The following is a 26,062-nucleotide window of genomic DNA, read 5'->3' as shown; positions in this document are numbered from 1 at the left end:
TTTCCTAAAGCATAAGCAAAGTAAATGATTTTGTTCTGTTCTAATTTAATAAAAAAAAAAAAAAGGAAAATATGATGTTATTATCACATAAATACCATATTTTAAGTGCCAGAAATTCATAGATTCCCGGCAGTAGAGTAATCACATGCAGTACTTTTCATTATCTTTACCTGTGAACATGTTTTTCAATAATTGCTTTTAGAAATTATTTAAAATGGGACATGTTTTGTCAAAGTTTGTATGTGTTAATCTCAAGAGTCAGTATAGCTCTCTTTAGCAGACATATATTTTTGCAGTCATTATTCTTAATTTTTAATAATCCTTCTTTATGGACTTCATGAACTTTCTTTTTGTTTTCTGCTAGTGTGTTTAAATTATTAATCCTGTCCAGGAGGTCCAGCTTTTCTAAAGATAACCTCTTATGTTCAATTAAATAATCTTTGGTAAGATAAAGAATTATTTGTTGAATCAGTGACTGCAAGTTGCCTCATGTCTGAGGCGGCAAAGCAATCCCAAGCCATAACATTTCCAGCACCGTGCCTAAGTTAGAAGAAGCTTCTGCTCCTGATCAGTTATCTTTGAACACATTATTCCAATAGGTCTTGTCTTTCTGTATAAATGGACACTGGCCAATTACAGTTTTGTTCCAATTCTATTTTTAGACTGCAAATGCGTGTCTCTCAGATTGTAGACTGATACTCTTTGATACAGATGGTTGCGAGAGTTATCTGCAGATCCCGTGATTACATTTTCAGGTACTTGGAGGCTTTGATTTCTTTCTCACTTCTTCAAAATGAGATACATTTCCTGTGGCAGGCAGGAAAAATTAACAGTTATTTAAAATCTGCACCATTTATAGAATAATGATTTGTTTCTATCTGGAAATCTTTTTAAATCTCATGGCAGACTCACAAGAATCAAAACCTTTTACTTGTGAAGGCCTCGGAGAGCGCTTTAGATGTGTGACACCGTACACCTGATTAGCAAAGAGAAAAACTTGAACCCTTAAGAATGCTCTTATCATTTTATCTATTTGAAGGTTTAGGAAATGCAGATGTGTTTTTGTTGTTGACTTTACTTATCTGTCATTTATTTACTGAAATTATGAAAATGAACAAAAAAAAATGTCAGTTTTAAATCATATTTGTTTGAGCACTAGTTTAAAATAAGATCAAATCTTTTCTTGTCCAAAAATATATTAAAAAAAGTAAAGCACTTTTTAAAAATAATTGTTTTATGTGATATAAGAATTGCATTTAGAAATGTTCTCCTTGTGTCTCATCACACAATAGTGTCGATAAAACGACCGTCTAAAGGATAGAGAGTTTGCTTTTTAGGATTAGTAAAAATGGTTTTGCCAAACAGTGTTTAGACGTGTAGAAACAGCTTAGCATCACACAGTGTACATCCTAGTAAGTGTTTTAATTGTAAAAATAAAAACAGGCAGAAGAACTGAATATATAAACACGTGTTTGAGTACTGAATAAATAAAACAGACATGTAAAGTGGAAGGTCAGACAAGCATTTTGTTTATCTTACTATCATTAAGCACATTTTTAACAGTGGTGTCAATTAAAAAAGGTGTTGGTAATTCAAACACAATCATATATACAGTACAGGACAGCAGACCAGTTTAGATAATATTTGAAAAATAACTTTTAGCAGTTGTTTGGAATACCAGCTCAGAGAAGAGGACAGGGAACGAAATCTGACACGCTTCTTCACATAGTCACGGCAAATAGTCCAAGATAAAATGATTTTTTTAAACATTATTTTTGTTTCCATTTTTATTTAACTTGGTCTAAAAGTCTTGAAGCGGAAAAAGCAACTGTTCTGGGACTCCAAAGATCTTAAAGCAATACTAAAAATTATTTTGAACAGGTCAGCGTGATGAAAACTTACAAAATCTGTTCTTGCCTAAAAATGAAACCACATCAACAGGAACCATGAAGGCAGTAAATATTCAAACCTAATCTGTGTGATAGCTACAAACTTTAGTCACTGATGTGTCACCCAATGAGTGAATCTTTTCAACCAGGCAAATAAAAAGACAAAAAAAACCCTGCAGGCTTTCTTAATGACAAGAATTTGGAGAGGCCGTCTTCCTGCAGGGAATGAACAACACTAAATTAAAACAAGTGTGCTTAAAGTTGGTGATTTGCTGGATTAGGCTGCATAACGTATCCCACAATGCAACATTGAAATGTTATTTCCACTTTGGCCACCTGTTACTTCGCTTTAGCTGACTAGGTGTTGGCAGCAGGGTGATTTATATATTGTGGGTTTGATTTGAAAAACCAGCAAGTCATCACCTCTAAGTACTTGGTCAGTTTAGCAGGGTCATGTGGCTCCTTGGTCATGGGGGGTCATTATTTATGTTCTTCCTCCACCTTGGCCTTCATCACCTGCTCTTTATATGGTAATGAAACCCCCTTGGTCACTGCTGACTGACTCCGGCACCACGCAGCGACCCCTTCTCCTGGTCACGCGTCGCTTCCGGTGAAATTTAGCATAACAACGAAACCCTGAAAGATAACAAGTGACCCATTATCTGAAAAGGTGATTGAATTGGATAAAATATGAGTTTTAAATGACCAGAGGCAGTACTTTAACATTAGTAGAAATGCTCTATTTTAGGATAGAATAAAGAGCTGAATCAGCAACGCTAATGTAGCTGAGAAGGTATAAATTAAATTACTTACATTTAATATTTGTTAGAATTCTGCATCATCATCACATAATCTATGAAATGAACAACTTTAAGCTCAAAACAATGTCATGAAACACAAAAAATCTCAATTTACTGACACTTTGAAATTTACTGTTTACTGCTATGTTAGTCAGCCTCTAATCTTTTAGTCCCTCTGGGGACCCATTACAAGTCAAAGACTTTTAAAATCTTAATTGTAAACAGTAAGACTTGGGGGAAGTGACCCAAATGCACAACTGCACATGAAGAGATGAGCTGATGCTGATGCTAAAGCGCCTAATGATGCTAGTAGTGAGTAAAAAACTAAAGTAATAATCTCTCACCTTCCTCACACATGCAGTCGTCGTAGCATTTGTTGTTGAGACCTCTGTTGTGAGGTTTACACTCATGTTGCCTCAGGTCACAACAGGAACCTTGTTCAAGAAAAACACGTCTTTTATCAATCAAGCATGTTTTATATGTGTGCATAGACATTTAATATACAACACCAACACCACAGTCCTAACAGTGTAAAACACCGTTTTCAATGCTGGTGAATACGTGGTCTGTGTGGTGTTTTATCACTTTATAAACAGTCAATAAATGGATTTTAAGATGACAGCCAAGAGCGATAAGAAATTAGTAAGGTCCTGGAAGATAAATATGACTCTTGTTTATACTGACCTGGAAGACAGTCCAGGTGGTGGTCACATGGTTCAATTGCATCAGCATCCACAGTCATATTTCCGCTGCTGAGGTTCTTACTCCGCCTTTTGTCTGCAGAACAAGAAATGAAAACAGCTGTTTGAGCATCAAACCACTGATCAGTGTGCAGCGTCATCCAAGCAAACTGTTGGGTTTTTCACGCAGTAACAAAATTCTACTTGGTGTGTGATCTTCTTTCGGCTGCTTCCTTTAGGGGTCACCATCATCATCTGTCTCCATGTGACCCCCATCCCTAGCATCCTTTCAGGTCACACCAACCCCTCTGCATGTCCTCCTTCACTACATATCCAAAAATCTTTTCTGTTGTCTTCCAACTCTGTTTCCAAAGCGCTCAACCTGAGCTGTTACTCTGATGTACGCATATTGAATCCTGTCCATTCTGGTCACTCCCAATGAAAGTCTCAATATCTTCAACCCTGCTACCTCCAGCTCAGCCTCCTTTTTGTCAGTGTCAGCATTTTCAAACCTGTCTTTTAAACATTCCCCTTCAATCTTGCTGCTATCCTCATGTATAAAAAAGAAATTCTACTTCACATATTTAACATGACACCCGTAAACACTGATGGCAGATTTAAGGCCTCCAGCTGCCCCCCAGCAGTAAGTGCTTTGTTACTTCTTACAAAATAATTATGTGTGTTGAGTTTATATTTCATTTACTTGAGCTTCATACGGTGGCCCCGGGAGGCCAAACAGACTGCAACTTAAGAAAACACCATCAATAAGAAAAACGCTGCAAAAGCACACAAAACACAACGAAAATAGGAAAAAACAAAACAGAAATAGGAAAAACGAAAATAGAAATAGGGAAAAAACACAAAGGAAGTGTTTCTGGGGAGACAATAACCCAACGGACCAGTTGCAGGAACCCAAAACATGGTAGGCGTGTTTTATCATGATTCATATAATACTGATGACAGATTTTTAGGCTAATAGTTAGGCTAACACACTTACCTCTCGTCTTTTCTTTCCTCACAAAACCGATAGATCCTCCACTTCTTTGTCTTCCAGCGCAATTATTAGCATATTTTGGTTCCTGCAACTGGTCCGTCGGGTTATTGTCTCCCCAGAAACACTTCCCTTGTGCTTTTGGAATTCTGTTTTTTTCCTATTTCTCTTTTCTTTTTTCCTATTTCCGCTGTCGTTTTTCCCATTTCCTCTATGTTTTGTGTGCTTTTGCAGCGTTTTTCTTATTGCTGGTGTTTTCTTAAGTTGCAGTCCGCTTGGCCTCTCAGGGCCACCGTAGCTTCAAGTTGTTTAAATTTAAAATATAATTTAAATAAAGTGTTAATAATGCAGTTTGTAGCCATCCTAACATGTCTCTAGTAATGGTAATATTGAGTCAGTCAATCTCTTCATCACAGTGGTGACAGATTACCATAAAATTTGATGCCGATATTCACGTCACCTAACCTGTCTGTGGCACCATCAGCAAATGCCTTTACTTAAACAGTGAACACGTGTTAAATAGATTGCCGGGAGATTTTCTGACTGTACTCAAGGTCTCTTGTGGATAAATTAAAAACATAGATATCCTGATGTTTCTGTGGAGCCACAAGCAAGTCACGGGAAGTTTATTCATAAAGGGCCTTTCAAACACAGTTATTCAAAGTGTTTTACAAGATAAAATTAAAAAAAAAAACATTTTAAAATAATTGTTTATTGTTTATGACAAAATTAACATAATAAAAATAAGTGGAGTTAAATAGTTTTAAAAAGTCCAGCAGTGTTGATTAATGCTGTTTTTAACTTCTTTTTAAAATAATGAGAGCTAATAACTGGTTTGATTTGACTGCTTTTCTTAGTTATTGTTAAAGTTGCAGGAGCAGCATTCTGACCTAACTGTAGCTGTCTAATAGTCTTTTTAGGAAGGATGATAAAGACAGCATAGCAGTACCCAAATCTACAACAGATAAAGCTATTGATAAGCGTCTCAACATCTTGCTTTGACACATCTCACTTGAGCTATATTTGTCGAATACAGAAGCTGTTTTAGTTAGTCTTGATATGGTCAGTGAAACTAAGGTCCTCATCCATAATTTCTCTAAGAGTTTTCACAGAATGAGGTCTTTGGTGTCCTGGGTTCTAGGTGGGAACTCATCCATCTGTCTTTGTTTTTAATAACTTTAAAATAACTTTACTAACCTTTCTTCTTGGAAGATGACCAGTTGTCTGCTGGTTTCATGTCCTCATAATCTGTCCAGTCAAAGAGAGCCATGTCCAACGTTGGCATCACCTCTCCTTGTCCTTTTCCTCGTCCAGACCTCTGAAAATGAAAGTGTACCTTGAAACTACACCTTACCTTTTACCCATACTCATACACTGACATTATCAAGCATAGACAGTAAATACATTTCTGTCATCTGTGATGAATGCTTAGTTGTTTCAATTAAACCACAGCAGCAATAAATGAGTGTGTTTTGGTTTGCTCACTGTGTTTTGCTAGTAAATGTATTCGGTGTGTTCTTAATGAAACTCATTGGACTTGTGTTGTGACCAGCAGCAGTGACGTTTCATTGATTTATAAAATACCCCCACGGAGACACAGAGATAGCAGCAGAGCTTTAAAAACCAATCGATTGGTAACAGAGAACATAGCTGGCCACACACCAGCATACAAATATACATCATGCAGTACTTGTGTGGTTAAACAGTTTACAGACTTGCAGTTCATTGAACAAACGCCTTTTCTTTTCTAGTCAGTGGGGATAGCCACTGCCTACAGATCAAATACAGCACAGAGTGGATGGTGAAGTGACATGTTTACATGAAATCCAGCTGTGTTTTTATTTATTTTTTAAAGAAATTGCATTGCAGTTATGGAAACGTACAGAATGTAATTTCTTACTTCATTATGTTTTGTTGTTGTCTTATCTATAAAAGCAAATGGAAGTGATTAGCATGCAAGAAAATCTTTGCCTTATGCGTTTATGTCAGGATGGTAGAGTGCAACATGCGATGCACTAAAGGTATGATGGTTGATGATGATGGTTTCTAGGCTAAGTGAGAAAAAAGCCCACCCAAAAGACCCGAACCACTTAAAACTGTTTTTTCCTATGTGTCAAAGAAAATAAAACAAGGTTTGCTGAACCAAATTCTTAGACTCTCCTCGAGTACCTATGCACAATTATGAGTTTAAAATGATCCTTATTTATCTTCGCTCTATTTTAGATGGAGACAGGCCCTTGCATCTGTTCGTTCTCTGTTTGAAACAAGCTATTTTAGGCCAACTTTCTTCTAATTGGCTGATCCTCTCAAACAGAAGATTTGAACAGTTGGTAAGCGGGACATATATGCTCAAAGCCAGAGAACACAGAGAAGATATCCTTAATACAGAAGATCCTTTTAAGGATATCTGCTGTATTTGAAGGAAAATGTACTTGACAAAATGTTTGTGAAGGTTCTCAGTCATCCAGGTCATCGTAGTCTAAGGAGCTTGGAAAGAAAAGCGTCTGGACTTCTTTGAGTTGCTTGAAGACATTTCACCTCTCATCCGAGAAGCTTCTTCAGTTCTAAGGGTCAAATGGTGGAGAGTTCCAGATTTAAACCCAGTGGGAGTTTCCCCCCAAAAAGGGACAAAGGACCCCCTGATGATCATCTACCTAATCACATGAGCCAAGGTGTGAAAGCAGGTGTGGGTCACAATCAGCCAGGGTTTCGGGTGAGCTCATTGTGAAACCTGGCCCCACCCTATCATGTGATTTCCTGAGGTCAGATGGCCCAGGATGTGAGTGGGCGTTAAGGCGTCTGGGAAGGGATCTCAAAACTGGATTATAGATGGCAGACAGTTGGTGTCGTAAACCAGCACCTCTGTTCAAAGATTCACTTACGTCCACTGTGAGCGACCATCTTTGAACAGAGGGGGTCCTTGGTCCCTCTTTGGGGGGAAACTCCCACTGGGTTTAAATCTGGGACTCTCCACCATTTGACCCTTAGAACTGAAGAAGCAGCTTCCACCTCTCTGGGGACATCCCAGGTCCTCCAAGGTATGGAGGCCTATCTCCCCCACCACTTCCCCTGCCAGTGGCAGACGCCCTCAGACATCGGTGCGTTGGTGGTTCTTTGTGTCCGGGGATGGACGTCCAGGTACACACCGGCTCACTCCTTGTTGGCTGCTTATCGGGGCCTGGAGCCTGGGGCTTGCTCGGGCCACTTCGGGGGTGGGGTGCCCTCGGCCTGGGGCTCGGTCACTCTGGCACAGCTGGCTGCCGGCGGAGCTCACGGGCACGTCACTGCAACCCCCCCTGGCTTCTGCTCCGCGGCTGCTGAGTGACCCCTCATCTGGGGCTCTCCTCAGCTCTTTCTGGGATAGTGGTGCGGCTGCCCCTCTGTTGGTCTTCCTTGGTCTCTTGTGTTCTGGGGGCCTTTGGATGTCAGGAGTTTTGATCTCCTCCATACCTGCTTCATGCCCTGGAGGATGGGGCTGTGGCTTCCCACACCCTCTAGCAGATCATTACATGAAGGAACCTTTTAAAACAAGCGCGTTCATGCTCACAGGTGTACACACGGGTGCTCACACACACAAACTACACCCTTTTTGGCTCCTACCTCAAAGCACACTGTGCGCTGTCGATCTTACGTGCTGCACAATAATGTTTAATATTTAGTATTTACAGTTATATTCCCACAGATCATCGTGATGTTGTTTATTCTATTGCTCTCGTTTTCTTCTGCTTGTTTTCTTTTTTCATTCTCAACAGGGTGAAATTAAAAAAGTATCTACTGTTATCTATTATTAGCTAGTGTATTGTGATGGTGTTGTTTTTATTATGTTGCTCTTTGGTGATCGTGGTGATCCAGGTGTTTTGTTTGTTTTTCTTTTTTTTTTATTCCCCCCTTTCTCACCATCTCTTCTCCCCTCTATTTTTCTTTCTCTTCCACTCTTTCTTTCATTCTTTCTCCCTGTCCTATCCCCCAGTCATGTCTGTCCCATCTTTAAAAAACAAAAATAAAATAAATACATAATTATAATAAAGGTCAATCAAATGGACCAATATGGCAAGGCCTTGATGATCCACTTGGTAAAGTAAATCCACTTGGCATCTTACTTGGCCTTCAGGCAACAATTCTGATGGCTAAAGATCCAAACAGGACAGGCAAAACAACAAAAAAAAAGAACTGAAGAAGCTTCTCGGATGAGAGGTGAAATGTCTTCAAGCAACTCAAAGAAGTCCAGATGCTTTTCTTTCCAAGCTCCTTAGGCTACTTGACAAAAATAATAATTATAACAGGTCTTTTTAAGGACTTTTTCTAAAAACCTATCATCAAAAAGCCATTGTGTTGTTATATTAGGTGGGAGAAAACAGCTGTTTTAGGATGGATACATTTTTGCCCCTCTAGCTGCTCTTGCCTTTTCTTTATTTGTGAATCTTTACTTATCTTTAATAGTTTTTTCCTGTTCTGCCTATTTATACGGCTCAAAGAATGGCTAAAAAAAATCTAGTAAAGCACATGTGGTACTGTTTATGTACATGGCACGTAAACATAGCACTCTGAGGCTCCTAATAGGATATTCAAAATTCATGTCAGTAGCTGAATACCTTGTGACTGATCCAAATTTATATAAAAGTGCCATAAATTTAAGTGTCGTACTTTAATAAAATATTGTTGTGGAGATCGGCGTTTGATGGTCTAGTCATAAAGCAAAATTTCTTGATGAATTGCTAAGACATCCCTAACTTGAATAAAAGCCATAAGAGCACGGTTACTGCCACTTTCCTCAGAGAGGTGAAACAAAATAGAAATGTAACACAGTAGGACTTTGTGATATCTCACGGGAAATACATGATCAATTAAAAAAAAAAAAGCTCCTCTTGGAAACAGATCCAAATTGTGTCCTTTTACCCTCAGGAAATGTGCCTGTGAAAATAACAATCAGTTTAATTGCAGGGGGCTACCTGCTTGTCCTCTACTGCTCATTAAACCACCAGCATAAAATCGAACATTAATTAAGAAGCCTCTCAGCATCTTTGTACAACTGGATCTGGGTTCAGGAGAGGCTAACAGCTTTTTCTGCTTTGGCCCAATAATATTTGACTGCTGTCAGAGTACAGTATGCTCCCGCGCTCTCTGGGGTCTCAGAAGAGTCATAGTTTCTTTTTCCTTTGCATTTCCTGAGCGTTGTCCTTTTCCTTGTTTGCTTTGCTTCCACATTCTTCCCTTGTGTGTGCATTGTCTCCTCACTGACATCCTATTTTATTTTGAAAGATCTTTATCTGTGTCATGTGTTTTTTACTCCCTGTCTTTGTTGTTTTTCTACCTCTTCTGATTGCCTATCCTGTCTTAATTGATTTCACCTGTCGTGTTTTAAACATAGCTGTCTGTTCCTTTATAGTCTCTTTGTGTTTCTTTGTGTCTTCTGTGTATTGTAAATGTCTTTATTTTACCCACTTTTGTTTTTTCCCCTCCTTTAATTTGAAGCAGATTTAGAAGCAAAGACACTAAAAGTTTCATCCTGGGTTTTTAGTGTTACAAGGGTGATTCATTTCTTAAAGCTTAGCCTCTCCAGAGCAAATTACATTTGAGATGAGAGATCAAAACAACAGACTAGTCAGTCTCCTGGAAAATAGCCTGACCATTCCTGGAATTATTTTGTTTGTGTTTTTGCCACTCAAAAGTTTTATCACATTTCTCTACTTCATCCCACCTGTGTCCCGGTAGCTTGCACCAACATCCTCATTCTTAATGTCACTTGTTTTAATGAGCCAACTGCCAGTTGTTTATTTGATGAGCTAAAAAGGACGAGTGACCTTTTGCAAATAAGAATCAGAGAATCAATGGGTTAGCGTGAGATTATTATAGGGCAGCAAAACGTCAGGGATCTCATTCATAAGAATGACTTTAAGTTGAAAACCATGAGGAAATTATTTCTAATCAGGCTCTAGATTTGATGTAAAAATAAATTTTTTGTTGGTTATAAGGTCCAGGATACATCTGAGGCCAAAGCTGGGATAAATTTTCCAGCTCTGTCTGTCTGCTTCTACCTTATTCAATGCAGTGACCACACACTTCAGCACTACAGTCGTTTGGTTAGCAGTCACAGTGCTTAGTCCATTAAATACTAGAGAATGCTTGACTATATTCTCTGCTATTATCACCATAATCTCATCCAAAAAGTTTTCCTCTGTCTTTGACTCCATTTGTGACTAAGCAATGTGCTGGCATTTTTAAAGGAGCAATCCTAAGGCAAGGTTTCATGAATCAAACATGAGCATGCCATCAGAAGTGATTAGGAGATCTGAGACACATGATAATTCATCGCCAGGGTCCTCACTAAAAACCATTGTTTGTTTTAAACTTACAGGTGTTAAGATGTGCTGTTAAAAATTACTGTGTAAAAACAAAAAACTCTGCTGAGGTCAGTGTCCGTCGTGCAGTTTTAAAGAAAGGGATACTCAAAATTGGATGGGTCTCACTTTGCCTGTGCGCCACCAAATTTAATGGAAATGACTCGGATAATTTTGGATTATTTTGCCTGCAGAGAAGCGGCACTAAAAGCAGACCTCTATGTAATAACCATTTTTAGTGACAGCACAATAGTAAGGCTTGGTTAGACTGTGGTACAAAAGGAGCTCGTTAGGTTTGGGATAGATGAAGGTTTAAAGGACTTTAGCAGTAAACACGCAGTTAAGGTTACAGAAGGGTCGTGGTTGAAAGAAATAACATTTACTAATGGTTTGAAAAAGGTGTCAAGCATGCACACACAACACGCAAGTTAATGGGGGACGGTGAGTGCTAAAGAACCATTTAAAAAGAAACACAAAATGTCTTCAATTTTCTACAAACTGCAGTTCAACACTTCCTAACTGTCGTATTTTCATCCAGAAAATCAACCGGAACTAAAATTTCCCCGAAACATATTACAGGCTGTTGGGTTTTAACGGCAGTTTTGGCAAATCCAAAAACTTTCCTGATGTAGAGACTCTCTGTCCCCACATTTCATTTGTAACAGACCCGAGGAGTCTCAGGAAACCATATATTATTATTTTCCATTATAAATGTTGTTTAAGCATCATTCCGGGTGGCTGTGACGGGGGGTGAGTGATACCTCATAACCCCTGCAGATTTTTTCATGACACATGCACAGCCAGACACAAAAAAAAGACTCTCTGCGCCCATAGATTTTGTCCTGAGGTGGTCTTTAATAAAGAATAGGAAGGTAGTTACGGAAAAATGTGCTGCTGGACTCTGAACTCCATGATTTTGGGTTCCAGAGGTGCCGTTTTGTTATACAGAACAGGCCATATCTATCATACAAACTGTGACCAACAACCAGCCAGTTTGGCCTGCTGGAGGACGTTTTTCACAAGCAGCACCTTTGGGTTCACACTGTAGAGAGTGCCATTTCTATGATGAGCTATGAGGCTTGTGGCAGCATAACGGCTGTAATGGGGCCCATTTTCACTCTATTTCCACCACACATTGAAATCACACTGAGGCACAACACACCCAGCCTTTAATAACCACTCCAGTTTCGTTGGTTACCTGGGGTTTGGTTGAGGCCGGGGACAGCGTTGGGGGATGCTCGTTCGTCACCGTGGTAACCGTAGAAGAGCCGGAGCCAAAGACGCCAATGATGGGGGAAGGGGGTTCATTGGGTGGGGTCATGCTGAGGGAGGGGGAGGTGGCAGAAGCAGAGGAGGAGAGAGGATCCTCAAATAGATCTCTGTCCTTCAATGCAGAGCTCAGCTCTGGAGAAAACCCTGAACAGAGAGAGATACATTTATTTTTTTTGTGTCAGCAAATCATATCAGTAGATTATTAGAGAAAGTTTAATCTAAAATACTAATATATAAAATAATAATAACAATACAAATATACTAATAAACTAATATTGAACTGCAGTTAAGATGAGATAGTTTTGTCACTATGGCATTTCAAACTGAAGGGGTTTAGATGTTTTTAACCTTTAATTTTTGTTGCTATTGTTGCTGTTTTTCTGTTTACTGTGACTAATCCTTCAAATTTTCCATAAAGTATGATTTATTCTGCAGCACGAGTCCAATAAAAAGCTTCTCAGTGTCATATGTGCACCACGATAATGTTCCAGTTGTTGCAGTTTGGAACACCAGACCAAAAACTTGAGTTCACCTCCACAATCATTCATAATATAAATTCAGAGTCAGTAGTGGTAAATCAGAATGTATTTCAAGCTGTCATGCAGTCCCTGAACTTCTTAAATTTCCTTTTAAAACCTGAAAGTACTGTATTTTGTCACATTATGTCATATTTACAGAACCTTTCAAATGTAACTGTTATTAATTTAGGTTCAAAGCCAAACAGGTTTGTCTGTGTCAGAACTGCTGAAACTGTCCACTCGATCAAATTGACAGTGTTATGACATATAACAGTGGTTTCTAAGGTAACAGCAATTGTTCTATTGAGCACCATGGGAAGAATGACAATGTGCAGAAAGACCTTTTTTTTTTTAGCTGTGCCCCTGAGGCGTGGCTACTTGCTTATAAATAGAGTGGGATGCTTAACTGTTTTTGCTTTGCTTTCCTCTACTCCTGAAATCTTTTTGGCAATATCAGTGTCAATATAATGACCATAGATTTAGGCAAGGATGTTGCTCTTAATTCATGTTTTAAATTCTGACATCTGATCATCTAAGATTGAGATGGAGTGTAGAAAGTTGTCATGTAGATATTTGATCTCGTCTTGACAGAAGACATTTAAGAATTCATTTAAATTGGTTTCCTGGCATCAAACTGGCTTTTAAATGTAGGCCACAAATTTTCAATAGGTTTAAGGTTGGAGACTTAGGAAGGCCATTCCAGCAATGTTAGCCTGGTTTATTCTATCCAATAGAGTTTTGCTTTGTATTTGGGATCACTGTCATGCTGGAACGCTGCTATATCCCAGCAGGACAATGATCTGAGGTGAAGTTGGGGAATTTGGAGGTAGTCCTACTTCATTATTCCATCTACTTTGTACAGTGCCACTGGTACTTTTCTCTTGTCTGACCTTCTAGGCAAAGTGGTGTCACATGTGAATAACTTGTACTTATGTACAACTATTTGATGATTATTTGATGATCTGCAGTTGTTTAGAAATGGCTCCATAGACCTCTGATGCTTGTGTAAATCTACAATTCTCCTTCCTTTGAATTTTCCCATTGTTCTGCATATTGGTCTGAGTGCTTTTAAACAAATCCTTTTTGTCCTTGCAAATAGAAACTACCTGATGTAGTCAATTATAATAACAAGAAGATAATAAATCTTGGCTTTGTCAAATTAAAAGACATTGCAGAACCTTCAGCACCAAAAGATTTGAGTGAGTAAATGGATATATTTCAGACTGTATGCATACTTTTGACCCGCTACAGATCAAAGAAAATACAAAATAGACTAAAATTTGTACACCAATCCTTGTTTTTTTAAATAATTAAATATGTTTGCTGTACATTCATTCAAACATGGAAAAAAGAAAGGTCAAAAACAGCTCAAGTAAATCATGAAAAACCCCAAATTACCATGACTCATGATTTATGCCCATGCAAACTTTTGAGCACAATTGTATGTCTGGGTTTGTGATGCACTCACCTTTTCTGTGACGCCCCTTTTCACGCCGGCTCCCTTGTCTCCTGTGCTCAGAATGGTGCCCATGTCCATTTCCATGCCCATGCCCTCTCTCCTTGCGTGTTCCTACAAGGTGGTTCTCCTGGACCTGGGATGGACTCTTCACACTCATTCGAGCTCTGTCTTTGTCCCTGCCTGGACCCATCTCCAGTCTCACTGGGCTGAGACCTTCCAGGCCTGTCCCATCATCCTCAGGTCTGGCCAAGGGTTGCAGGGGCCTGTGAGAGAGCAGCCCAGCTCCAGCCTTGGCACCCCGGCCACCGTGCCCTCTGCGGTTCCTGCTATATCCGCGGCCCTGTAGAACTTGCGAGCGGTACTGTAGGGCATTGCTGCCACCTGCTGAGGTCTGCGCCTGCCTCCTCTTGCCATGAGGAGCCCCATGCTCAGCGCTGTATGACAGTGCCAGGGTGGCAAACAGCAGCAACATACTCCAGGAGAGAGCCATTGTCTGTCCAGCACAACACCACCTACTGGGAGGAGAAAATATTTTTCTCAGTGCTGCACATAATTTATTCTGCGGTGTCTTCAGATTTGATCAGATTTTCCACAGAAGCTATGTTGAGGATTTGTACATCTTAAAAAATAATTCGTTTTGAGTATCAAATACTAGTTGCCTATCTTTCAGCACTCTATTTTATTATATCATTTGTATAATCTGCATATTCTGCATTTATCCAGAATAAAAAGTTACAAAAGAAATATACAAACGTTAATGTACACACATTAAAGATTATTCCCAGTTATTTTAATGATCCACAGGTTTTCCATAGCATCATTATAAAGTTGATATCGCAAGTTCCCTTTCCAATAAATTGTGACCTCTTCATTCTCCTACGACAGTTCCTGAACAATTATTATTTCCTTCAGTGACATATCCTTCTGGAAAAATATCAGACACACAATTAGTGCAATTTCCTTCCAAATGGGGCATCCCTCATTCAGCCCTGACTATCAGCCTTTTTGTGCAGAAGCAAAAGTTGGGAGACCACAGGTCCTTGAGTGTTGTGATGCGTACTCTACTCTGCTGTATTCATCATCCCACAAATTCCGACTACTTCACAGCCAGCCTCTCGAGCACACACCTTTATTCTGGTGGATTTGAAGAGGCAATGGTGAGATGCTTGTTCATTTAAAAAAATGATTTTCCAACCTTCATTCAAGGACCTCTATGCCTTACTCATTATGAGATACTGCAGTGTGCACATGCTTCATCACGGTCTCAAGAGCTCTCCAACCGTACCTTTTATTGCAAAGGTCAACATATGTGTGAGGTGTGACTGAACTAAAATATGAGGTTCTGTATATCTACAATGGCACTTCATCCAAATGTGAATGAAATGGTGCTTAATAAAAAAGTAAAAATAGTTTTTCTTTTCCCATCTTGATATCCCAGCATGCACTGCAATGAAGCTCAGATTCAGAGTACTATGTGCTTATATTAGAACCAATTTCTACAGTCATTGGTAAGAACACAAATGTCCAACACAGTGAGACTGGACACTAAGCAGCCTTTACACTCCCAGCTCAAAAGGCCTGTGTGGTATTTGATTGTTGCAGTTTGTGCTAGTGTGATAATAGCACTGGTGATGTACTGACATCATGTATCCTGCCTCCTGCATGCTCTAACTAGTCGTCCTGCTAACTATCCTGCCCTGTGCTAGATGTGAGAAATTGTTTCTATTTTACTAGCAATTAATTAGATTATGAAAAAAAAAATAATGGGAAAAATAAAGTTATTTCATAAAATAAATAACTGTCATAATGACGAAATTAATCTATTAAAACATGCTGACCTCTCAATACAGAAATGATTCACTATAAAACTTGATGTGTTCTAGCTGTCATTAAACTTTAAAGATGCTTACACTGATCTGCACCTTATGTTAGAAAATGTTTGTTTGTTTCTTTAATCATAACACAATTTGCCCTGTAATTAAAAAAAACCCCAAAACTTAATGGCAAATCATATACATGGGATGGTTTGTTTTCTCCTCCACTTAAATAGGCTAGCACAATCCATTGTGACAGACATACACAGTGCAATTATGGCGCTGTGGCAGGTAACTCCTTTGTGTTAAAAGACAAATGGCAGTGCAGGGCATACAGAAAATCAATGAGGGAAAGTATTGAGCCATCAGTGATGGTGGGCACATGTGCTGTGTGTGTCTCCAAGGTGGAGTTGGGGGGGTTGATAAGCTCTCAGTTCTTTTATCACAGTGACGCACACACACCAAGCTAAAAAAGCACACCCTTGGTTTTAAAGACAGTTATTTAGGTGTTTCTAAAAACAGCACACAGGTGCCAGGGTGTGTGGGTGAGCTGGCTGCAGAGGATTCTGGTGATGTCAGGAGGAGTTTGCACTACGAGTGCCGGCATTGCTCCGAGGGATTTAAAGGCAAACGTTGTCCGTTTGCCTCCGGGAGTTCGACCAGTTGTGCAGCAAACAAACAAGAGTGTGGGGCTGGCCACTCAGGCGAGACCTTTATCGTCACACAGGTCCGCAGAGTGTCGAAGGGGAGGGTAATCAGCTGTGTCGCTCACATATATATAGTGTTTAGCTGGGATTACACTCTGTCTGCTTGACACATGAATTGATGCGGGTATCGAGTGGCTCGGATCTTATCTGGTCAAAGGGGTGATTTAGAAGGGAAACAAACAAAACATTTAAAGTTAACTGTGGTGCAGGGCAGTGAAACAAGGGGATTGATTAAGGGATTACATCTCCAAAGTCTTCTGTACACATTTATCACAGTAATGGCTTGACATCTGGGGAAATGTGCCTTCTTGCCGCCTAAGCGAAGCCCCAGCTTATGTTACTCCTGTGATACATGCCTGTCTGTTAGCTAAACAGCTTTGGCAACTCAGACCCTTTTCAGAATTCCCCATTTGACCTCATCACACCTACTAATGCTCTAATTGCTCAGTTGTGTGGGCAATTAGTGGATTGCGAAAGCTGACTGTTACTGTTATCTCTAACTCTTACTTTAGTTGCTTACACAATTATTTCTGTCACTGTTTTGAAGTATTTCTTTAAAGAAATAGATCTATTTTATTGATGGTTTATTGTGTCAGGAATTTTTTCATACACCTACATATTTTAGGATTAACACGCATGTGGAGTTAGAAACAGCAGCATCACCTGAATTGGTGATGCTGCTGTGATGGTGCTCTTCAAAAAATTATTTTCCCAGTATAAAAAAGTAACATTGTTACATCTCCACAGAAAAAGAAGGCACCCATTCCAAAGTAAGGTCTTCATAGATGTGCTATGTGAAAGAGAAAGTAGGCGGTGAAGGAGGAAGGCCACGTATCTCGGCATAGCAGCTCCCTGTTTTCCTCTCTCATACTTTCAAGTGCTGCTAACAGGTGGCCCTTTGAGGAGACACAGGATGGGAATGATAATGGAGCACTCCGGGTGGCATTCCACATTTTAAGCATAGTCTCTTGTGTGTGATAAACAACCTCCATGAACAACACAGCCTCTTGCCAGAGCTTGTATTATACAAGCCTGTGTGTTGAAGGTAGGGCACAGCAGGGCCTCTGCTACTGAGGCGATGACGGGCCAAACGAGTGGCCCGACAACTTTAATTCCACACTGAGGTAATCTGCAACTTGAATGGCAACATTTAAACAAGCAAATTATAGCTGGGCGGTAGCTTTCATGGCTTCTGTGAGATAGCTATTGGTTGAAAGAATAAAAGGCTCCGAAAACCCATTTAATGACACTTTTAATAGCACTGAGGGGGTTCAAGGATTTCTGCCGATGTTGGGACAGTTTTGCTTATTTCTTTCACATTTTCTGCTTTTTTTTTTTTTTTTAAACATCAACTTTGACTGGTCTTATCTTCTTTTTCTCACAAAAAAACCTCATTGTGCTTTCTATTTTATTTTGAATGCTTTAAATCCTGTATTTTTACATTCATGTCAGCAACCCTGCAGGGTTTGGCTCTGACTTTGTGCATTGCTGCATTTTTGGTGGAAAGTCAACAGTGTTTTTAACAGTATATTAGGAATTTGGAACCCATTATAATTGCAGATATTAAAAAGTTGTTTTTACCACAACTAAATTTAGGTCTTCTCATAGACAGAAATGTTTGATTTTAGGAAAGGGCTTTAATAACTAACAAATGCAAAGTGTGTGAGTGACTGTCTTACACACTGTCAAATAACATGAAGTTGTGTCTTTTTTTTTCCAGACTTAGAAAGAGAAAAAAAAACTTAAGGAACTGAAAAACCAATTAGAATTTTTATTATTTGCTCCTAATGTCAACAACAACAAAAATCTATCACCAGCAATCTGGTGCTCATATTTGGCTGTTTATGTGTAACTATATTTATAATGTGAAGTGGAGAGGATTCACATCATGCCATGGGAAATTTAAAGTCCAGAAGTAATAACAACCAAGTACACAAAAACAGATTTTTAATAGGAACGCATCTTGGATAATACTTTGAACCTCAACTCTCAAAGGTGTAAAGATTTATTGGTGTCTGAGCTCATCAGTGTACAGAGGGAAACTGTGTATAGTAATATAAAATCTAATAAAATGTTTTACAAAATCCACATTTTTTGGAAGCAGGTAGGAGAAAAGCAGGTGATCTCTAACAGTGTGTAGAAAACACAATATATATTGTAGCAGTTTTTATAAGCCTGGCGTACAGTGTGGTGCCACCTGGGACATATGAATCAGAGTAGAGCGGAGTAAGTATGAAATGATAGGTAATCTCACAAGAAATTGCAAACGGGGCACTATTAGAGGGCTGGATGATTAAGCTCTGATGAGATCAGGGGCGTCTATCTGGGCTTTGATCAATTGGTCAGTCCCTTAAGCAGGACACACTCATATAAGAATAGACTTAGCAGAGATTGAACCCAGATCTGCGGCTCATATTGGGAAAGTGAGAGAGGAAAAGCAGTGAGGCGGAACAGGAGGCCACCCTGGTATTAAACTGCTGTACGTGTGCATCTTTTAGCTTCACCTGCTGTGACACCAAACCTCCAGGAGCCATCTGCTCCTCTTGTTTTATCCCTCATAGCAACCAGCAGGGCCATAAGGATAAAGGAAACAAAGGATCCAGGAACAGACTGTTGTCAGACAGAGGCCACCTTCGATACTTTTTTTCTTTGTTTCCAGGCCGCATACAGCGATCTGAAGTTTAACTCAGGAATACACTCCTGTTGATTAATGTCAGAATTACTCAGTAGATCTTATCCACTGGAGCAGAAAGTTATCAACCAGCTAATAATCAGGCTTGTGAGCATATGCTCAATTTGCAAATTTATTACAGGCTGTCAAAAAGAGACCAGGGGTCGCTTCGGGAGTGTGTGGCTGCACAGGAAAAAAGGAAAGCCACCTATCTCTTTCCAGCTGCTTGGTTCACCGAGCAGCAGCTCGAGTTTATGCTTGAACCAGAAAGAAAACCAGGAGAAGAAGAAAAAAAATGCACATTTAAACAAAGAAATATAGATGCGTAATCTGCTGTGTCACAAATATAACTCAGTTTTGCTCCATTCCATTTTAATAATGCTGAATATTTGATGTATTGCACTTGTCTCCTTATCGTCTGTAAAATAGCTCTAGTTTATGCTACCAAATTATCATAAATATCATCTCAATAACAAGCACCTAAATTACAGCTCCAGTAAATGCCTGTGCATAATAAACATGTCTGCCAACTGCAGTTAACGCCATAAAACTTCATTTCCTCAAGGGCCAATACCACTGACTTCAGCAATATAAAATGCTTTGTCTCCCCCAATCCTCCACAAACAATATCAATGGGATTCACACATAGACTGGGAGGATTTTGCAGCTTTTAGGTGTTTATTGGATGGCGGAGGCCCCTGGAAGCAACATAGGGTGATAAAAAAAGAAAACAAGAGCCATAAGGAAGGTCCATCTGTCACCAAGTGAGCCGGAGCAGGGAGCAGGGAGAGACAAAATGATTCGGTGGTAATTTGGTCGCAGGTACAACAGATGTGGAACGAGGCCAGAACATTGTCACTGATGCAAAGTAACATCAGCAACATCCTGGGATGGGGCCCTTATCGCCCGTCTGAATGCACTGACGCACACACATACACACACTTTCTCTCTATTACAATCATCGTATGCACACAAATACACACTCACAGCGGGGAAACCTCCTCCAGACACCCACATAGAGGCATGTTCCAAAAATGCTGTGAGACACAAACAGCACCAGAAGCACAGCAAGAGGCATCCCACAGAGAGGAAAGAGAATGAGAGAGACAAAGGAGGTGGGGGGACTGAGTGAAAAGGAGAAAATAAGATGTAATTCTAAGAGAGAGGAGAGCGGGAAAGAAAGGAGTGAGGCAGGAAGAGAGAGGGAGGGAGAGGAGAGAGACTGAAATCAAAGCGGGAGTGTGAGAGAGAGATGGAAAGAGAGGGAGGATTTATCCTGTCTTAATTAGAACAAAGTGTCGTGGCATCTCTTATTTTGTGGCAGATAAGGGCACCAGCTGAATCCCCTCTTACACACAACAAACAACAAAGAGCTGGCTTCAGCAGCTGACAACAATACTTGCCCCTTTCTAACCCATGAAATGTGGACACCTGGGTCTGTCTCCGGACATTCTGCATGGGAACAGTTTGACCGGTCAGCGAGGTGGGAGGGGGGGGAGGCACTCCTGTTTAGAGATGATCAAGTGAAGCATGCAAACGTATTATATGAACGCAAAGTTTCCCTTCTACCCCCTCGCTCCGTGGAAGCGAGCAGCGCTGACTGCCTGCCAATGTTGAAAGCATCTTGATCAAACAGATGCAGCCACGCTTGGCAGTGGCGATCAAGGCGAGATTCACACCACGGTGGAGGACACTGGATGGGAGTTTAGCAATGTAGCTTTTTTGGCTGAAAATCAATAAAAGATTAAAGAAATGAGGAGATTTGATTGTGCAGTGAGTGAAAGAGCAAAATGAAAACAAACAGTGATTCTTTTGAGGTAATTTCAATCGGTCTTTGATACCAGTAGACTAGATGCTAGTTCGGTTTATCACAGTGTGTGCGGCTTCTGCCTGGCACAACATTAACGACAAACCACTATCTTCCAAGTCTTTGAAACGAATCTGGAAAAGGACACAAAATTAATTTCCACTTGAACATCAAATGTTGTAAATGTGTCCTTGAGTTATCTTTTCATTTCCAACTCACTTAAGATCGAATCAGTTTTATTTGGGCCCGAGGTCCACTCACGGTGGGGTTCCTCCACACTCCCTCTGATCATGTCTAATGCGCCCCTGCTTGATTGACTTGCTATTAATTAGCATTAACTCCTTCAAGTGAGTCTGCAAAAATTGCTCCTTTCACTTTTAATTGCAAGGTGACACACAGAGTCCTCCCCCCATTTCTCTCTCACTCACTCTCTCTAACAAACACGCGAGCACACACGCGCACGCACCATTACACACAGCGTCTTTGGTGTGCAGTGAGCAACAATGAGCTGTCAGGAAGAGATAATCGCTCCGATCATTTATAACTATCCACACCATTCATCCATTAAGTTCCTTTGTAATGCTGATCTGATTTAAAAGCATGACAGCAGGACACACAAAAGTTAAATTAATTGTCGAGTCAAATCTGTTTTTCCGCCATCAAGCCATATCTAATCCGATGTTTGCAAACACTCACTCGTTGCACACAACCGTTAAGAACGACGCTCTGCCTGCCAGTCAAACCGCGTTTTTTTTTTTTTAATCAGTGAATCTGAAAGGAAAACCTCGGCATTAATTAAGTTATTAAAATGGTCTGTGTGACAATATTAAGGACTAGACGGACAGAAGCAATCCTCTTTAAAACATTTGCAATAAAAGGATTCAGAAATAAAGATTCAAGTCCATGATGGCATCAGAACTGGGAATTGGACCCAGTCTGCTGTTTGAGTATGAATATCTATTTAAAAAGGGCAGAGCGAATAAAATAGCAGGAATTTACAAACGTCACAGAAACACCTGAAACAATGTTTGGAAACCAAAGAAACGATATTAGCCGCAATAGTAAGCAATCTAAGCACTTGCTCTGGCAATGATGTAATTCGTTTTTCCAGGATTATAACAGAGATGATTCCTTACTTTCTGTTTGTTTCTCCTTGTTTTCCTCTGGTGTTATTTAAGCCTCAAACAGCAGTTCGCTCATATGGCTGCAGGTTGACAGCAGGACAGGACAGGACCGAAACGCAGCGCAGCAGCAGCTCTGTAGTCCGCTCTCCGGGATGTGCCGAGTATCCGGACTGTCTCTTGCTTCTTTATAATGAGGAGAGTCAACCACTCCGGAGTGCGCGCTCCCGAGTGCGCGTCAGCGTCAGGGCTAGCTTTATCTCCAAATGGGGCTTGTCCCGGCAGGTAAAACGTGGATAAAAAGGGGGGTCGCTAGAGTATTGACGTAATACTGACACAATCAGCATTTTCTATCAGTTTTCCAAGTTGGGAAAGAAGATCAAACAAAAAGATCAGAAACTTGACTTTTATGTGAAATTCTCAGCGTGTCAAAAATGTTCCTTGTGATTTGTTGCCCCAGTAAGCCTCCTCGCTTATCCAATATGAACAAAGCTACGTAGTTTTTGATTATTTTCGCTTTCCAGTCAGCACATGCGCTTGTTTCTTTTCTCCAAAATTCAACTGTGGACAAAGCCCGAGCATAAAGAAAAGAGCTTCCCAATCTGATGTAACTACACGCTCAGAAAATAAGCTAGTTTACCTTTAGGGGTACAACAGCTTGACACTGCAGCAGTACTTGTAGTAGGTAGGCTACTGCCTGATGTACTCTTGACAATCCTCTAATTTTTTACACATTCAGAGGGAGCAAAATTGTGTTTCCAGTAAGTTTTCCAGTTTTACTGACACCACAAAGCTTTATAGGTTATATCAAATCAGCACCTGCAGCAAACTAAACTGCACCAGTTAATACAGAAAAAAAATTAAACTTAAAATTAAATGTCTTTGGGCCGCAGGAGCAAACGGGAGCACTCTGAGGTAATCCATCTGGCACAGGGAGCACAAAGGTCCCAGAAAAGCAAGAACCTTCTTACTGTGCAGTGCTAACCAGTATACAAGACAGGTGCAGAATTAAACTTGGCGTGCATTAAATAGCTTTTATTTAACTTAAATAAATAGCCAAATCCATAAAAAAGAGAAATTCATATTTTGCCTATTTTCTATAGTGCAAATATGTACCACTTATGGGGTTTACCTTGGAGATATAATATGCTGAATTTCACCTGCAAAGAGAGAAATAGACTTTCAATGTACTTTTTGCCAGAGTCAAAATAACATAACCTGTCTGACTTTATACAACTATAGCCAGGACATTAGAAAGACTAACTGCTCTAAATTCAGCCTTATCAACTAAATTGGTGCCCAATCTCACCAAAGTTGTTGTAGCTGAATGAGAGCAGATTCCTGCAACCAGGTTCAGAAGTCAGGTGAAAAGCATTCACAGGGTGGTTGGAGATGGCCATTGAGGCACATTAATGCATGTAGTTTTAGAATTTGAGGTGAAACATTTCATTCAAGAGAAAATAATTCTGACCCTATTTTTTTATGCCAAAAATAACCGGTTGCATCATCTATAAATCTATCTTTTCGAAGTACACGGCTCAAGAAGATTCCAGCAATACTTTTAATAACATTCAGCAGCGAGTTCGGTTTTTACATATCCTCTGCAGTGAATTCTGGTACTGCATCTTTCATGAACGGTTCTCACGCAAATCGATCTTACAAAGTCTGCAGAGCATCCAGCCCAGTCTCATTCTAAATCTACACTGTGTGCCTGTTATGTGTTGGCAAATTCAATTCTGTGTATTTGCAGTATGATTGTGTATAAATCACTTGGGGGAATAGGTTGACATTTAGAAACAGTCAGCTATTTTGTTTTGTGCATCCACACTGAAAAATGCACTTGTTAGCTTTATTGAAACCAATGAACAAGCTTTATAGTCATTTGGTGTGAATGCAAACAATGGTGACAAGCCACTTAGCAAACTGTGAGTGCAGCGCAGAGGGACTGAGTCTGCAGAAGGCAGATAACAGACGGAAATTCCAACATGCCGTTAGAAATTAATATTGAGTGCCTAAACATCTTACTTTGTGAAGGGTCCAATTCTGACTAACCAAAAAAAGGACACGCTGTGTATAAAATCCCCAATCCTTGGGTTTAGTTATGCTTAGTACGGGCATATGAAGCAAACATCTTTATTTAGCATATCATTTCATAATCTCTTTACTTGGTGTAACATTTCTAAGGAGGTTAGTTTGCCTGTACATACCACGGTGACTATTTCTGTTTGAGCTTGATCGAGTGGCCCGAGAGGCAGAAAACAGAAATCACAAGTTGGAGCGGAGTTCTGAAATTTGAAGCACATTTACTTTTCCACCAAATGACACAAGAAATAGTTCTGGCCAGCACCTCTCCACAAACAGATTCCAGCATCAGTTCAGACAACAACTGACACACTTTTAGGTGCTTTACTGCTGAAACTACCTAAAAACATTTGAACACTGACTGTATTTTCTTCAGATTTAGATTTCCACATATTGCTTCATACTTACAGTGTATGTCAGGTGCAGAATGATATGAGCAGTCAAAGATAGCATTTTAATGGGACCCCTGTAGCTCCTGTGTGGCTTCTGTGAGACTAAAAATTCTTTTTGAGAGCTCATGATGGGAGTTGGTGGCGCACATGCTGGAATCAAAACGTATTCTCACAGGCTTGGATTTTACAGCAGTGTGGATTCTGAAGAACAGCTGCAGATTTACGATGGAAATATAGGAGGGTGATGTTTTTTGGGGGAGCTTTGTAATTCCCTTTTAAAAATACTTCTACAGCAGTTCTGCTTGAAATAAACTTTCTCAACTAATAACATATACATCCAGTGATCAGCTGCCTAATATTGTGTAGGCCATTAACTTGCCACCAAACAGTTCTCACCCAATAAAGCAAGGACACTGGTTGCTGGGAAGGCCTCTTCTATTTATTTCTTTTTGGCCGTGGGGTTTGAGAGTGAGGCCTGTTGGTATCAAGCTTATGACAACACATGCTGATGTTCAGCTGAATTGGATCTGGCAAGTTTGGAAGCAGGACTTGAGCCCTTTGTTGTAATGCTTGAGCCATTCCCAAGCAGTTTTATATGGTGCGCACATCATCCCGTTCAGTACCAACCACTGTAGGGTGTGCAGTGGGTGGTATGTGAACATAGGAGGATGTTACAGGAACCCAGATTTCCCAGAACACATTGCAGTGTAACAGAAAAATCCGTCATAGGTTTTCAATATTGTGTCAGACTGATGTATATACCAGATGAAACACAACTGCAGTAACAAATTAAACAGCTGATGATATTTTCACTGTTTATTGTCACAGCAGCAACTAAATTACAAGCTGCCAATGATGATGATGATGATGTACCTCCCATCAATTTGAATAACGATGTGTTGTGATTGAGTATGCATAAAAATTACAATGAGTTGAAAAGGCACCTAAAAGTAATACAAGATACAAAGCTGTGTTGTATAATTAATACCAAAGTGTCAGTAAAACAAATGAGCAGTTAGCCAAGCTCAATAAAATAAACAAAAACTGAACTATCTTGGGTTTTTTTTTTACCAGTGAAGTTGCTGAAAATTGAGACATGCGACCTTTTTGAAGGCCATTTTAGCACTTCACCCCTCTGCAAACTCACTGTGCTCCTCGAACACTAAATTCCACCATTTCTAAAAGAAAGAATAAGTCAGTAGTGGATAACATTTGAGTGAAAAAACTCAGATGTGTGAGAAAAAATTCTGTTTACCACTTCCACGGGTAAAACCAGAAAAGCCATTTATCTAAAACAGTGGCGGTACCCACATTGTCATATTGTATGTTTAAGGTCACGTGATTGATTTAATTGATGTTATTGTTGCTCAGAGTCACAAAAGGTTCAGCCACAGCGTGTTGAAATTCAAACTTGAGAAGAAAACTTCTTTTCAAACGACTGTGTTTACTGTAACTACAGTGATTTGTGTTATGCAAACAGTAACAGTCAATGCGTCACTGTCTCACTGGGGCTGTGGTATC

At 39.9% G+C, this 26,062-nt stretch overlaps 1 protein-coding gene across 1 annotated transcript; it reads right to left on the bottom strand.

Annotated features, from left to right (window-relative positions):
- Positions 1 to 1,664: 1,664 nt before the first annotated feature.
- On the bottom strand, positions 1,665 to 22,291 carry draxina (dorsal inhibitory axon guidance protein a). Its single transcript, XM_040005354.1, has 7 exons — positions 22,083 to 22,291; positions 13,957 to 14,462; positions 11,897 to 12,114; positions 5,558 to 5,678; positions 3,374 to 3,466; positions 3,034 to 3,123; positions 1,665 to 2,525 (listed from the first exon to the last, which is right to left on the bottom strand). The coding sequence occupies exons 2-7, from the start codon at positions 14,435 to 14,437 to the stop codon at positions 2,413 to 2,415; spliced, it is 1,116 nt and encodes a 371-aa protein (XP_039861288.1). The 5' UTR covers positions 14,438 to 14,462; positions 22,083 to 22,291; the 3' UTR covers positions 1,665 to 2,412.
- Between the last annotated feature and the right edge of the window lie 3,771 nt (positions 22,292 to 26,062).

The sequence above is a fragment of the Simochromis diagramma genome, unplaced genomic scaffold (genome assembly GCF_900408965.1).
Source record: "Simochromis diagramma unplaced genomic scaffold, fSimDia1.1 OVJJ01000320.1, whole genome shotgun sequence".
Taxonomy (NCBI): domain Eukaryota; kingdom Metazoa; phylum Chordata; class Actinopteri; order Cichliformes; family Cichlidae; genus Simochromis; species Simochromis diagramma.
Note: the sequence above shows the minus strand (reverse complement) of the source record. Positions and strands in the feature narration are given on the sequence as shown.

What these genes read in the sequence shown, in the direction of transcription:
- draxina (XM_040005354.1), bottom strand. Translation starts at nt 14,437, where the DNA reads ATGGCTCTCTCCTGGAGTATGTTGCTGCTGTTTGCCACCCTGGCACTG. An exon ending in AAAGGGGCGTCACAGAAAAG is followed by an intron (nt 12,115 to 13,956) that starts GTGAGTGCATCA and finishes CTCTCTGTTCAG; the next exon opens with GGTTTTCTCCAGAGCTGAGC. An exon ending in GTCATCTTCCAAGAAGAAAG is followed by an intron (nt 3,467 to 5,557) that starts GTTAGTAAAGTT and finishes CTTGTTCTGCAG; the next exon opens with ACAAAAGGCGGAGTAAGAAC.